Source organism: Asterias rubens, chromosome 3, assembly GCF_902459465.1.
Source record: "Asterias rubens chromosome 3, eAstRub1.3, whole genome shotgun sequence".
NCBI lineage: Eukaryota > Metazoa > Echinodermata > Asteroidea > Forcipulatida > Asteriidae > Asterias > Asterias rubens.
The window spans coordinates 9,844,936-9,861,155 of record NC_047064.1 but is presented as its reverse complement, the minus strand read 5'-3'; the positions used below and the strand labels follow the sequence as shown (position 1 = coordinate 9,861,155).

General features: G+C 39.2%; 1 protein-coding gene across 1 annotated transcript in view; it reads left to right on the top strand.

The window, feature by feature from the left end:
* Positions 1-480: 480 nt before the first annotated feature.
* LOC117288339 (ATP-dependent RNA helicase DHX29-like) overlaps positions 481-16,220 on the top strand; it is a 40,251-nt gene continuing 24,511 nt past the window's right edge. Inside the window, exons 1-14 of the mRNA XM_033769158.1 lie at positions 481-513; positions 1,626-1,731; positions 3,977-4,173; positions 5,490-5,619; positions 7,137-7,282; positions 8,740-8,865; positions 9,264-9,390; positions 10,356-10,565; positions 10,783-10,957; positions 11,648-11,771; positions 13,089-13,190; positions 13,734-13,871; positions 14,357-14,467; positions 15,049-15,210. Coding sequence (XP_033625049.1) covers positions 1,638-1,731; positions 3,977-4,173; positions 5,490-5,619; positions 7,137-7,282; positions 8,740-8,865; positions 9,264-9,390; positions 10,356-10,565; positions 10,783-10,957; positions 11,648-11,771; positions 13,089-13,190; positions 13,734-13,871; positions 14,357-14,467; positions 15,049-15,210 — 1,842 coding nt within the window. The 5' untranslated portion in view covers positions 481-513; positions 1,626-1,637. The remainder of the gene's footprint in view (positions 514-1,625; positions 1,732-3,976; positions 4,174-5,489; positions 5,620-7,136; positions 7,283-8,739; positions 8,866-9,263; positions 9,391-10,355; positions 10,566-10,782; positions 10,958-11,647; positions 11,772-13,088; positions 13,191-13,733; positions 13,872-14,356; positions 14,468-15,048; positions 15,211-16,220) is intronic.

Sequence of the window (16,220 nt, the reverse complement as noted above, 5' to 3'; positions counted from 1 at the left end):
ACGTATGGTGCGCGCCATCTTCATTTCAGGGCGCCGCCACATTGACATCGCGTATACGCACCAATCGTTCAAACGATAAAAAAACGTTTGCGCGAACAGTTGCGAGCGATGCAGCGTGAGAGTCCGATCGCCCGACCCGGGGGTGCGTTCCACTCGCGCAAACGACTCGTGCGCAACTGTTGGCAACGTTTGCGCGAGTGGAACGCACCCGGCCCCCGATTTCACGAAACTCATCGCAAGTAGCGACGCATCGTAGGGTTTTCGATGCGTCGCAGACCTAAGACACGTCGCGGCTGCTACGAGCTCCACAATACATTTCACCAAACACGTCGTAAGCGCGACGAGTCGCAATACAAACTATTTTCACTCTTAATAAAAACAACCCTTTGGACGAGGATGAACTGCTAAAGTTCTTCGGCTGTTTTATGTTGTGTACAACTTGGTCATGAAACAGTCGTGTGTTATAGTTCATTCAAGATGGCAGACACTACACCGTTTCGGACTAGTGTTTAGGTTTTTTTTTTTTTTTTGGGGGGGGGGGTTATAATTATTTATTTGTTTAGTTGTTTTAGTTTGTGTGTGTTCGTTTGTTATGCGTGTGTTTGTTTTCTTTTCTTTTACCCGTCCTTTTTTTTTTTTTTGTGGGGAGGGTAAATTTCCATTTTGTTGTCTAGTATCTTCCCGATTGGTTCACGGAAGTTACGTGTGGTAATTGTTATGTTCTTTCATGCATTTTGTGCGTAAACAAATGAAACCTAGCATTCTTACGACGACCCATGGGTTTTCGTAACTTACGACGTGTTCTTCCTCGTTGTCAAGGAACTTGCGACGCATCCAACGCATCGTAACTTTGATGAAATCGATTTCATACGCATCGCAACTTACGACGTGTAACCGGTCGCAACTTGCACTTGCAACGCGTCGCAGCGCTTCGTGAAATCGGGTCTTCAAGCCGAGTATACCCGTGGGGGTTGATGCTATGCGCTGAGTAACAGCTGTCTTTACTATGTTTTGACTTGACGGAACAAAACTCGCATTTCAAGTTGGAAATATCAACGCAAATGACTCTAAAATTTCAGGTAAACATTGTCAAACTTATTGTTGAAATTGTCTACACATTATAATCTAACTTCTCGTTGAGTTGTTTGTTCATTTTGGTAATTTTGTTTGCCTGACTACGGGGGGTTAAAAATTGATGTTTTCATTATCGTAAACAAATATTAATATTATTTTAATGAGTGTGTGAGACGTCGCGTTTTTTCAAATTAATTTTTCTGGAGTTTGTGTTTTCCAAAACGGGTCGTAAAATTAAGCATCAAGGTCGTCGAAAATTCCACATTATTTCAGACAGGAAGGTCGTATGGTCTTGATTTTTATTTCATTTAAAATATTAAGATTTGTTTGTTTGGATTATTATGAAAAATGCAAAAGTGAAATTCACTAGACAATCCTTATTTCGTTAGAGCGGGTCATGGTAAGTCTGCTGCCACCTAGTGTCACCAAAAGCCCACACATAAGATGGCAGCCTCCATTGAGTGAACCGACGTGTAGGCTTTTGCACATTAAATAGGACTAAAGAAGGTTTTGTTATGACATGAGATCTTGTTTACTTTGTTGACATTCAGATTTTGATCAACATGGGGAAAAAGAAGAATAAAGCCCCGAAACCAATTGCATCCGTAAGTGTTCCTAGCAAGAAGAATGTGGAAGGCGGGAGTGATGCAAAAACAGGTTCGTACAAAAACATCTTCCATAAGTCATAACAACATAACGGTTGCACTAAATACCGACAACTCACGACAACAATTTTTAAATGCACTTTAATAACAAGTTTAACAGAACATTTGAACGTAATTCAACCGTTAAATATGTGCACAAGAGTCATATGCATCTAAATCACTTTCAAACTGTTGAAAAAATTGTAATTTTAACTGTAAAAAAGGTGGTTTTTACCCCGAATTTAGTAACGAACGGAAATATTCGCCATACTGTCTTTCGACGTACTTGGACGATTCTATTACACCGTAGGGGGCGAGGTAGTTTCTGAGGGCCGAGTTTAATTTTTTCGTTTTTCTTTCTTGTTAATGTTAGTAACTAATTACTAAGCCGCCACTCTGGAATTCGAAGGTAAAATTAAAAGGGGAAACTTAAATATAATATTGTTTTAAACTCCATGAAATACATGTTTAAAAAAGGTAAATAGTCAGGAAAAGTTTCCGTATGGCGCCACCACTTTTTCATTCGAAATAAAATAATATAGTATCTAATTAACCTGATTGATATATCCCTTTGTGTAAAAATGAGTGAAAAAGTGGTGGCGCCATATGGAAAGTTATCCAATAGTCATCTTGCATATTTTATCACCCCTGCGGTATAATAGAATCGTCCAAGTGCGTTGAAAGACAACATGGCGGATATTACTGTTCGTTTCTAAATTAGGAGTAAAAAAACACCTTTTGTACAGTTAAAAATACAATTTTTTCAACAGTTTGAAAGTGATTTGGGTGCATATGACTCTTGTGCATATATTTAACGGTTGACTTATGTTCAAATGTTCTGTTAAAGTGCATTTAAAAATTTTTGTCGTGAGTTGTCGTCAGGGGTCGTGAGTTGTCGGTATTTAGTGCGACCCTAACAAAATAACCGTTTATTGTAGCCCCACTTGTGTGGCCAAGGCTAGCTGAATCCTATCCTTGGCCACACAAGTGGGGCTAATATAACCATATGGTCCATCGATTTTATGGACATGATGGAGGGAGCTATAAAAAGTCATCTTCATGATCATGTTCTTGTTCCCCATCATTCAATACAATTCAATGGTTTACTCTTTTCTCGACTAATCTCTGTTGTACCGACAAAAATGGCATTGGGCAGACATTGACGTGGTGTGGGGGAGATTGCTGATTGGGTGGGGGAGATTTCCATATGCCAGCAATTTCTTTGCCAAAGCATGTGACTCGAATAATATGTTTTGTGTGATTCTCATAGACTAACAGACTTGATAAATTGAGTATCTCCATTTAAACCCTGTATTCTGTATTTAAACAGGGTTAAATAAATAGAATGTTGAAGCGACATCAGCATCACTGATAGTTGCGATAACGTAACCATCCTCCCGACGGCCGCTAGGCCGAAGGGTTACGAGATTATTTTGAGAGGCAAATGACAATCTGGTCCAACACGTATAATTTTGACAGCTAGTCACCAGATTTGCCCCATTTTTACCACTTTCAAAAATCATGACACAAATTCTAAGGGCACGAACTTAATCCTCAATGTCTAATGAACACTAAACAAAACACCATTGAGAAAATATTTTTGAAGAAAAAGGACAAAAACTTACCACATCCGGGAGCGAATTCCCAGGTTTATACTTTGAACTTGTCGCATCGCTTTGCAAACCCTTTATGTTGTTGTTGGACTAAACCATTATGTGAAACAATGTTGCAGTGCTGCAGCTCGTGCACGCCATGCCATGCAGATGAGTGAACGGCGGGCAATGTAAAAGGACAGCGCGCACGCACTGCCTTGTAACACCCCTTTCGCAGAATGGTTTAGTCCAACAACAAAATAAAGCGTAATTTTTGCAAAGCGATGCGACAAGTTCAAAATATAAACCTCGGAATTCGCTCCGGGATCTGGTAAGTTTTTGTCCTTTTTCTTCAAAAATATTTTCTCAATGGTGTTTTGAGTGTTCATTAGACATTGAGGATTAAGTTCGTGCCCTTAGAATTTGTGTCATGATTTTTGAAAATGGTAAAAATGGGGCAAATCTGTTGACTAGCTGTCGAAATTATACGTGTTGGAACAGATTGTCATTTGCCGCTCAAAAGAATCTCGTAACCCTCCGGCCTGGCGGCCGTCAGGGGGAGGGTTACGTTATCGCAACTACATCACTGAGTGACTGATTTTAGTGCTTTCAGACAAATCTTACTCAATTGACTTTTGATGATTTCCAATCTTTTACTTTGTCTAGCCACAGTTCAAAAGAACTACAGATTTCAAGAGCCCGATGGCAGTGCGGATGCAGTTAAACCCAATGACAAGAAGGTTATTAAGGTTTCCTTACCAGCCGATTTAGAGAAAGCAATATTGGAGGAGATTCTTAAACAGCAGAAGACCTCCAAACAGCAAGGAATTGTCTCTAAGAAGATGTCTGCCAAGAAGCTGACAGTAAGTTTCCTTAAAGGGTCTATGTAACTTTTGTAGGACAAAAAACACAATGTCCACAGATTTACACTCAACTTACACAGTTTGAAGATAATGATAGTAGAAAGCTTCCCTGAAAATATTACGTGCTGAGGTGCTGTAGTTTTGGGGAAATGAGTAAAACAATGTCATGAAAATAATTTACAAACGTATTTTCATGACATTGTTTTACTCAAAAACTACAGCACCTCAGTAAGTAATATTTGAAGGGAAGCTTTCCACTATCATTATCTTCAAACCCTGTAAGTTTAATGTGAATCTATGGACATTTTGAAAAAGTACCCAAATCCTTTTAAGTTTGGATTGATGCAAAAAAATATAGAGTGGATTTGAACCTCGACCACACCTAGAATTTCATCTTCAAAAAGGCAAGGCTATTTTAGTTTTGCACAGGGCACTTTCATTGGAAAATCTTAAAGTCAATGAGAAACTTTTGAAGGACACCAAGGCAACACCAGGGGCAATGCAGGCAATAGCCTTCGTGACCTGCATGTAATTCCAAGTTTGCTCCACCCTCTTGAAAATGTGCCGATACTCTACCAACTGAGCAATCTATCACTATCTATGTTGGCGGTCTCATATTTTTCCAATATCGTTGTACGGGGTCCCAGTCAGAACCCATGGAATTGAAAATCACAAGACTGCTGGAAAGTGTCATTACCAGGTATGGAACCCACACTCTGCTGCTGACAACACCAGAGCTTGGGTCCGGTGAACTTGACCACTCGGCGACAACACGCCGCATTCTGTTTTTGCATTGAACCAATTTGGTGTTTTCAACAGCACAAGATGTGATAATTTTTTGTTTAACTAAGTCATTTGTAACCTTGATTCATTTGATGTTTAGGGTGTAGTGGCCAAGCAGTTAAGAGCATAAATTTTAAGTTCCGGTGGGTTAATTCATCAGAGGGTGGGTTTCCGTTTGAATCTTGGTCGTGACACATGTGTCCTTGATGAGCAAGATGCTTTACTACAATCGCTTCTCTTCACCAAGGGAAAGAGAAGCGATGAAAAGAAAAGAAAGGAACCAATGAGAATCAATGGGTACCTGCTATGAATGTCGAGGTTGATATTGTGTTTGAAAAAGCCCTCTTAGCGCCCGACTGACGGCAGCTCGGGCTGTGTACCGCCAGGCAGCTGAGAAAGATTAAAGGAATGTTATTGGCCCAATGACCAGGGCAATAATGCAAAGCGCATTGATACGGTTATTGTAAAATGCCCTCTAGGCCTATATAAGAACTAGTTATTATGATGCAATGAGTTGTTTTTTTCATCTGTAGGATCTTTACATGGCTTTGGCTGTGGTGGGTTTCACGCATGACCAGATCACCGCGGCGATGAGTAATAACCTCGTCCAAGGAGGAGACCTACACTCGGCTCTCGATTGGTTGTGCCTCAACCTACCGGACAGTATGTATTGGTTAAGATATTTATATTACATATTACTACACCTCATACATATTCATGACAGAGAGTCAAGTTCTCATTGGTCCACTCATCATCACGTGCCAGGTGTTAATTTTGCTAACTACCAAGCGCGCACGTGAGTATTCATGCAAGTGGTAAATGTGCACGACAAGTAATACATGTATAGTTTCCCGGGAGCTATTCTACTTGTCATGCGCACTACCCTTGCGCGACGTCATCCCCGGGCGCTATTGATCGTGGCACCGTTTTGTATACACACACGAACAGCGCTCTCTAAGCGACATCCAACACATGAACAAACTTATCATGTGCATTTTGTTTCACAGTAGTAATCATTTTCTCTTGCTCAAAACTCATGTTCCTCAAAACTCATGTTCCAGTAACTGAATATGTATAAAGTATACTAAAACAAATATAACATGGTTTATTTCGGGTGACTAGTCGATGAGCTCCACTCAGTATTGGAAGTTGACAAACTAGTTCCCGAGGCGAAGCCGAGGGAACTATTTCAATACCTCGGGAATGTCGACTAGTCACCCGAAATAAACCATGTTATATTTGTATATTACCCCATCACTTAGGGACATTCATTAGCTACCAATTAGAGAAAGAATCCATTTAAAGATTGCTCTTCTCGTTTTTAAATGCTTTAACAAAACTACACCTCATTATATTACCACTTTACTGTCACATTACACTCCTCTACGATTTCTTCGGTCCACACTTGACATCACTCGCTTGAATGTTCCCCGGGCAAACGAAGTTCTAGGTCAGAAGGCTTTCAGTGTGGCTGGGCCAATGATTTGGAACAATTTCCCAACTGCCATTAGGGAGTCTAATACTCTATCTGCTTTTTGTAAAGTCCTTAAGACTCACCTTTTTCCAAGTTAATTTCTTTGTAGTGCGCTATGATCTTGATGGAATAGCGCTTTATAAATTTTAATTGTCATGTTATGTTATGTTATTTTATTGTGTGTCAGTGCAAAACTGTCAACTTCCCTTGTATAGATTGTGCACTGGTGCATCTTGTGATTAAAGGCACTGGACCACTATTGGTAAATTACTCAAAATAAGTGTTAGCATAAAAAGTTACTTGGTAACAAGCAATGCAGAGCTGTTGATAAGACTTTGTGAGAAACAGCTCCCTCTGAAGTAACGTAGTTTTCGAGAAAGAAGAAATTTCTCACTAAAATATTTGAATTTGATTTCAAGACCTCAGAATTAGATTTTGAGGTCTCGAAATCAAGCATCTGACATGTCTGAAAGCGCACAACTTTCTATGACAAGGGTTTTTTTTCCTCCCATTATTGTCTTGCAACTTCGATGACCGATTGAGCTCAAATTTTCACAGGTTTGTTACATGTATTTTATGCATACGCTGAGATACACCAAGTGAGAAGACCGGTCTTTGACAATTACCAATAGTGTCCAGTGCCTTTAAGAGTTACCCCTTTTCTAAAACCATACCTAAAACACTGTGTATTCTTCACTCATGTCAGACGAGCTCCCAGCAGGGTTTGCCGGTACTTTCCTCGAGGAAGATAGACAGGAAATGAAGGATAAGGTCAGGAAAACATTTATGGAAGACCAGGCTGGAAAAAGAGAAGGTGGAAAACAAAGGAAAAAGGAAAAGAAACCAGTGCAGGTATGAGTTTATAGAGCAAAGAGCTTGTTTTCGATACTGAAAGGTGCTGGCCTAGGGTTACATGAAGGCCATATTATAATAATAATAGTAAAAATAATTGTATTTATAACGCGCCTTTTGCCAAAGGAAAGCGCCAGGTATTATTACTGCAAGGAGTGGGATGAAGTTTGAGATATTAGACCTAATCCTTAGCACCATGCAATGGTTTACAAGGTGCTGTGGCGCAATATGCTGCCAATCCAGCCAGGAACACTGGGACAAACCCCTTCTCTTTTCGATAGGTGCACTGGGTTCTTTTACATGCGTTTACACAACACATGGGACCAACGGCTTTACATCCCATCCGAAGGGCGGAGCAATGGTTTAGTGTCTTGCTTAAGGACATAAGTGTCATGACTGGGACTCGACCCCACACTCTGCTGAACACCATAGTTTGAATTTGGTTCTCTTAACTGCTCGGCCATGACAGTTCCACTTATTATCCTGGTATTGGCCTTGCTGCTGCTGCTGCTGCTGCTGCTGCTGCTGGCCCCTTAAAAAATTTCCATAGACTTCAAGATTTTTCAGTTGAAGTGGCTGACGTACTGTTGTTCTTTCAAATCTAATATTGCCATGAAAACAATTATTGTCATCAAAAGTTTTCTACAAAAGGTTTTGTGTGGGTAGTTGTGAAAGTGGTATGTCTGAAAAATGTTTTGTCCTTCAAACTGAAAATGCATTTCCTATTAAAGTACTTTTGTAGATCAAGTTGTTGGCCATGACATGAATCCCGACTCACTGTCAATGAAGATGTATGTGAAAAACCTGAAAATCACAGAGCAATGTTTTCAGGAGAGTCGCGTAAATCCATTGTACTTGCTAAAATAAATTTTGTCTCACTGAAATTAGAATTATTTTTATGAAATTGTTTTACTCATTTCTCAAAAACAGCAGCACCTCAGCAAGTAATATTTTAAAGGTAGCTTTCTGTGTATGTAAGTCTGTGGACGTTTGTGTTTTGTGCCGTATTTAACGTACTCAAACCCTTTAAAGACACTTGACACTATTGGTAATTGTCAAAGACCAGTCTTCTCACTTGGTGTATCTCAATATATGCATAAAAGCCTGTGAAAATTTGAGCTCAAACAGTCGTCGAATTTGCGAGATGTTAATATAAGAAAAAACACCCTTGTCACACGAAGTTGTGTATTCAGATGCTTGATTTCGAGACCTCAAATTCAAAGTCTGAGGTCTCACAATCAAATAAGTGGAAAGTTACTTCTTTCTTGAAAACTCTGTTACTTCAGAAGGAGCCGCTTCTCACAATGTTTTGTACTATCAACAGCTCCCAATTACTCAGTACCAAGTAAGGTTTTTTTTTTGCTTATAATTATTTTGAGTAATTACCAATACTGTCCACTGCCTTTAAGACATATCTATGCTAAATAAAATGCTTGTTCTCACTTTGATTTGTGAAGGAGGAAAGCCAGAAAGACCCAAAGGTGAATGTAAAGAACTGGATCTTGCAATACGCTGAGGCATACAGTGAGGATGAGGAAGAGGATAAGACACCAGAATCCATCCAACAGGAGGAGGTTGACCCAGTAAGTTCATAGCGGTCATTGCCCTGAGGTAGAAATACATTATGTATTAATCCTCAATGGCTCGTAGTGGCCAAGTTGATAAGAACACCAGATTCAAGCCCTAGTCTGGGACCAATGGCAAACTTTTGAGACGCTGGCATCAGCAGACATACTGGTCCTTTTTTTGGCTTTGAGCGTGCGTGCTCATGCTAAGTAATGCGCGCTTAGGTCTGAGCATGCGCACTACAGGCAAATCCTGTGGAAAAGGACCGTCTAAAAGTCTCCCATTTCATAAAGCTGTTAAGTTGAAAGTACTGCTTAGCAAATAATTTTGATGAGCTACAAATGAGTTGGGAACCAGTTGCATTTGCAACAATGTCAGCTTTATGGAATGTACACTTTTCGTCCTATTTGTCTAGACGGAGCGATACCTGGCTCTGATGGCCAAACTCATGGATGCTAAGATGGCAGCCGGTCAAGCAAAGGAAGAAGGCAACAAGGTCATGCAGACTCAGACTGGCAAGGAGATTGCCAGACTAGCAAGAGGTTAGTTTCAATCTAAGCTGTTTCGGCCTCATTGTGTGTCCTTAAAATTATGCAAAATATTTTGAGTATCTAGAAAGGTTTGGGGTATAGGTTTTGCTTCTTTGGTTCCTGCTAGTCACCAGCAACCCCCTCCCCCCTCCCCACCTCTCTCCCCCAATGGACCTACATGTATCCATTTATCCAACGACAAGTACCCTGAGACAAAGCCTATGGCTGCGGAGAGGAATATGACAAGTCTGCCTTTGCCGAACACTCTCTCTAGACCATGTCATTGATTGGGAACAAGCTTAAACCCAAGTTTACGCAGTGTTCACAAGACTCGGGAAAGTACTGAGTACATTTTATAAAGTGCTAACACACATCGGTGTATGGGTAAAATTCAAAGTTATTATAATTTAACATCTCTTATACCGTTGCAGTACCCGCCGCCAAAACATAGGATTTGAACTGCCTCTAGCTACCGGGCAATCTCGGTAGTCTAGTTGGAAAGACACTGCTCTAGAATTTCAAGGGTCGCGGGTTCGAAACCCACCAGAGTAATGTGCCTGTGATATTTTTTCACAGGACTCTGGAAAGTTCTGAGTATACAATGCTAACGCACATGGGTGTATGGGTAAAAACCAACATTAATAAGTTTCAACTGGTCGCTTTAGAGAAGATGTTGAGATCCATAAACACAACAATGTTCTCAAGACACACAACTACAATGATATTCCACAGTCTTACGTACTTGGAATTTCATCTTCAAGAGGGCAAGGCCATTTAAATTTTTGTAAAGGGCACTGCTATTGGAAAGTCTTAAAGTCTATGGGAAAGGGGGTTAATGCACATAATTCAAAAGCACAGATACAAGGTAGTTGCTATGTTCAACATGGTTAAATAGCTCCATCTTTTGTTCTCACTTTTGGACAAACTTTACTTAACAAAACCAACTTGAAACATATAATCATTTTACATTTCTCCAGACCTTACAAAGGTGGAGAAGCACCCTGACTTTGACCCAAGAGTCAAGATAGAAAGTCTAGAGAGGGACCAGTCTCAAGACGGTGCAGATGGAGGAGTTGTCTTTGCTCCAGTCAAGAAGAAGAAACCAAAGAAGAAGAAGGACGATGAGGTTGAAGACGAGGGGATGTTTAATCTATTTGCCGAGGAAGTGGATTCATCCAAGAAAACAGGTTAGACTGAAAGAAATGATTTTGAACACTTGCAGAACTGGCCTTAAAAAATGGGGGTGGGGGGGGGGAGTGCATCATGGGTGGAGTGTCATTATCTAGCAATCAGCAGAGTTTTTAAAAAGTAACTGTGTTGAAGCAGAAACAAATATGTGTTTGCTCTGTCCAACGCAGGCACTATACTATTAAATGAGAATTATTTGTCTCTGTGTTTTTTCAGCAGCATCAAACACCACTGTCCCACAGGATGACATACGAAGCTTCGCCTACAGTCAGAAAAACTGGACAGCGAAGTCGCCAAAGCAGTTCCTGATCGACTGGTGCCGAAAAAATATTCCAAACTCTGCTGCTCCAAAGTATCACAAGAAAGAGGTCAGGGGAAACTGGAAGTGCAAGTAAGGATTAAAGGGGTTTGGGAACTTTTTGTACGACACAAATGCCACAGATTTACATTAAAGACAGTGGACACTATTGTTAATTGTCAAAGACTAGTCTTCTCACATAAAATAACACACCTGTGAAAATTTGAGCTCATTCGGTCGTCGAAGTTGCGAGATAATAATGAAAGGAAAAAACACCATTGTCACACGAAGTTGTGTGCTTTCAGATGCTTGACTTCGAGACCTCCAATTCTAAATCTGAGGTCTTGCAATCAAACTCGTGGAAAATCACTTCATTCTTGAAAACTACTTTACTTCAGAGGGAGCAGTTTCTCACAACGTTTTATACTATCAACCTCTCCCCATTACTCATTACCCAATGAGGTTTATTGCTAATAACTATTTTGAGTAATTACCAATAGTGTCCACTGCCTTTAAACTTACAAGATTTAAACTTAATGATGAAGTGATGTAGTTTTTGAGAGATGAGCATGTTGAGTAAAACAATTGCACAAAAAATTTTTGTGTGTAAGTGAAACAAAAACCAATTTAGCATGTATAATGTATTACGCGAATCTCCTGAAAACAGTGCTTTGTGATATTCACCTTTTTTTTTGTCAAACTAGGGTTTGCTTCAATGGGCAAGAAACATCTCCCAAGTGTGCGTATCCGTCAAGTTTCATTGTTTTTTTAATTCCCCCTCAGGTTAACCGTCGACCGTAAGAAGGATCCTCCATTGGTTGTATGTCCAGAGATTTTAACAGAGAACTCAATGGAAGCTCAGCATCTAGCTAGTGTCTTAGCTCTCTGGAACCTTGCTAAAACAGCGGTAAGACTACATGTTTTTCGGGTGTCCTTTTACAAGTGCCACTTAAAACACTTGAGGTCCAGTCAAAGTTCACTCCGATTAATCTGGCTTGCTTGTTCCTTTGAATATTGAAAATCATTTTTTTTTTTTAGTTCTGGACAAGTGCAAAAGCTATAAAAAAAACACACAACTCTTAAAGACACTGGACACTATTGGTAATTGTCAAAGACTAGTCTTCACAGTTGGTGTATCTCAATATAATTTGTTATGCATAAAATAACAAACCTGTGAAAATTTGAGCTCAATCGGTCGCCGAAGTTGCGAGATATTAATGAAAGAAAAAGACACCCTTGTTGCACCGTGGTCACACGAAGTTGTGTGCGTTCAGATGCATGATTTCAAGAGCTCAAATTCTAAATATGAGGTCTCGAAATCAAATTCGTGGAAAATTACTTCTTTCTCGAAAACTACGTCACTTCAGAGGGAGCTGTTTCTCACAATGTTTTTTACTATCAACCTCTCCCCATTACTTGTAATCAAGAAAGGTTTTACGATAATAATTATTTGGAGTAATAACAAATAGTGTCCACTACCTTTAAACTACTCTTTAAAATGACAGGAAATTGTTACCAAGTGTAGGAGGACTAGACCTAGGTGCTTTAACCACGGGACTTAACATGACAAAAAGATCATAGAGCCAAGAGATGCTGCCATTGCAGTGGTTTCTGATAATAACCCCCAACTTGAAGACGCTTGTAGCATTGTCCTACATGTCCTATTGCATTAAAGGGCAGGTGTATGTTTTGATAACAGTTAAATTAATGGCATTACAAACTATTGGTGAGAAGCCTGAAGCTGTTTGATAGTATACAGCATTTTGAAAAACAGTTCACTTCAATGTAATGTGGTTACCTTAACAGATATCAGTCTCTATGCCCCAAAATTTGAATCTGAGAAGCATCAATGCAAAACATTTCTCAGATTGTGTATTCCTATTGGGGATTATTCCTCCTGCATGGGCATAATGAAATGCTTCGGAATTTTCGACAATATCTCAAAGACACGACCACTTTTATAAATTAGATTTTCAGATGTTAGTTTAAAGACACTGGGCACTTTTGGTAATTACCAAAGACCAGTTTTCTCACTTGGTGTATCTCAACATATGCATAAAATAACAAACCTGTAAAAATTTGAGCTCAATCGGTCATCAAAGTTGCGAGATACATCTACATTATAAACCTATATAAATTTTATATAGGTTTCAAACAATTGAACTGTTGTGAATATCAAAGGTATACTTTACCTTTACTGATCTTTCTATGTTTTTCTGCACAGTCCATCCATCAACTACTACCACCTCCTTACAGGGATGTATGGCTTGAGTGGAGAGATGCAGAAAACAAAGCTAAGGAGGAAGTCAAGATTGAAGAAAATAAGGTACAAACAATGAGTATAAGCCGGGTGTTATTTTCAGGAATGTGATTTCTCCGTTTATAACGTAATATCCTGGTTTTTTTGTTAACCAACAAAAAAAAAAAAAAAAAAAAAAACACCTAAGAATGAAATGTTTTTATCACCTTCTTCTCTCCACAGGTATCCTCATGCATACACATTTCAATGTTCAGTTCATATCAGTTCATTTCAGTTTGTTTCAACTCAATAAGTTTGTAAAAACAGTGCAAGGCACTTAAGAAGTCTTTTAACTTGAGGAGTCTTTTAATTTGTTTCATTACCAGAATGACATGGTAGTAAAAACAATAGAAATTTGTTTCGAAATATTTCTAGTAACAAAACGGCTGCATAATTAAGGAACTTTATCACTGTGTCTAGCAAGCCTGAAGAAACCTATAAACAAGTGTGCTTGCGATGTGCTATTGGTATTTCCAAGTCTTCAACTGTAGGATAAAGTCAAAATGACCAATACTGTCATTTGTATCTTTTTCACCATCAAAATAACATCCCTTTTTTCTTATCCTGAAGCCAAGAGACCAGTTTGTCTCACAGCTCCTGAAGAAACTCAAGTTGCAATCACAGACAGAGGGGGCCTTCACTGACCAGGGTAAAGGAGACAGTGATGAGGACATTGAAGACTCGTGGGAAGATCATGCTGGGAATGTGGTAAGTGAAATTTATAAGGGGTGGTCATGGCCGTTGGTGTTGTCAGCAGTCTGGGTTCGAATCCCGGTCATGACACTTGTGCCATTGAGCAAGGCACTTATAACCAGAATTGCTTTGTAAACAAGTCAGGAAGGTATTGCATTCTGCTCAACCAGCCATGCTCCTGGCAGATGATACCCATGCCTACTTACGGACTGTGAAGAGGGTTTACCCTGTTTCAGCCCCAGAAGTAGGTGGTCGCCATGATATGTCTTTAGGGAAGTGGGTTCCTGTCAAAAGTGCAAAGCTTTGGAAATAAGTAGCATGTGGAAAACATTTTGTGCTTTTGTGCGGAGTTCAAATAGCTCAAATATTTTCGAAAGCTGCCTGGCTAAAAATAAGTCAATCGGGCAGGGTTGGGTAATAAAAAAAAAATCAAATATTTCCCTGATGTGTTTATTTTGGAGAAGATTTTCTAAAAATAATTTATTTCTTTGCCTTTACAGACTGTAAAGGAAAACACTGACCAACAGAAACGATCAAAAGCGCCCTCGATGTTAGGTACGAAACACATGGTTGGTGGAGACACTCTGCGCACCATTATGCAGACAAGACAAGTAAGCATCGTTAAGTCAGAACTGTTCATATACATGTATGTAATTCCTCTTTGGATCTAGGAATCCAAAATGGATCTTTACAGTCCATCATGTGACTGGTTATGACGCTGTTTAATTAGAGTCATTTCACTGGTTATGGAAAATTACAACAGTTTTACGTATCCCCAAAATATGTGCACTTCTGTTGATTGTTATTAGCTGGGATCCATGGGAGATCAGTGAGTTTTTCTTACTGAATGGATTTCCCAGGATAAACAAGAAATAAAATAGAGAAAAATAAAAATAAATAAATTATCAACTTGAGGTTTCTCAGATGATGTATTCTGAGGTTTCTCAGATAATGTATTCTAATTTCAGATTACTCCTCCTGCGTGGACATAATCGCTCCACATTACTTACTACAAAATTTAGAGCACCTTCCTTTTGAAATGAACTTTTCACAAGTAAGTTTGATCGCATATTTCATATATCAAATGGTTCCAAAAACCAAGTTAAAAGTCCTATGAAAACTGCCCATGATAACCGACAGAGTTAATTATATTTGTAGAGATGTGTTAAATCACTTTAAATCCATCTGACAGAAATCAGCAGCGTACCATAAGATGTTGGTATCTCGCCAAACCCTACCGGTATACCAGCATCGTGACGCCATCGTCAATCAACTCAAGACCAGTCCGGTGGTCATTGTGGCAGGGGAAACTGGGAGCGGGAAGAGCACACAGGTTCCACAGTTTTTACTTGAGGTAAATTGAAGTTACCCTAGAATAGACCGGTTCATTAAAGGCACTCATCACTATTGGTAATTACTCAAAAATAATTGTTAGCATAAAAGCATAGTAGAAACACCAAGAGATATGAGAGAACGTTACTTTAAAAAAAAAGGAGTTTATAGTTCAGTTGTTTATCGAACATGCATCAGCACAATTTTTTGTTCAATGTTCATTTTAACCTCCTTTCTGATGCTTGTTATCAGGATGGAAGTTGCCAATATAAAATGAGATACATTTTGGCATTTCAATCAATTAATAATAATAATAATATGAACACTTGTAGTGCGCCGGTATCCACCACAAGTGGTGCTCATGGCGCAAGGAAGAAACACAAAATTAATGAAAAGCAGCTGTGAAAAAGTGGGTTTTGAGGGCCTCTTTGAACTTATGAGGACATGTTACGGATATTAAGAGGCAGATTATTCCAAAGTAAAGGACCAGCATGAGAAAAAGCCCTGTCACCCCAATTGTTGTTGGTTTGGGGAACAACCAGTAACGATGGAGTGGATAAATCGTTATATTTATAGGGCGCTAAGTCAACAATCGTGGCTCATAGCGCCATACAGTAGGCTTTTGAAAAAAAGTGAGATTTAGGCAAATTTTTGAGATTTATAATGAAGTAAATTGCCTCAACCTTGGTGCTGTGATAGAAAGGCACAATCCCAAGCGATTAAAAAAAATATATAAAAAAAAAATGCTTGTTCTCCAATGATGATACTTGTATATCTGACTAACGACTAATTTAAAAAGAAACAAAATGCTTGTTCTCCATAATGATACACGTATATCTGACTAACGAGTAATTTAAAAAGAAGAAAAAATGCTTGTTCTCCATAATGATATATCTGACTAAGGACTTACTTAGTTTTGTCGCAACACAATTATTTATCGATTTTTTAATGACATTGCTTTTTATTAAAACAGGCACTGAGTCATCACATCAGCAGGCATTTGGTAATAATACACGGGTGGGAAGGGGAGGG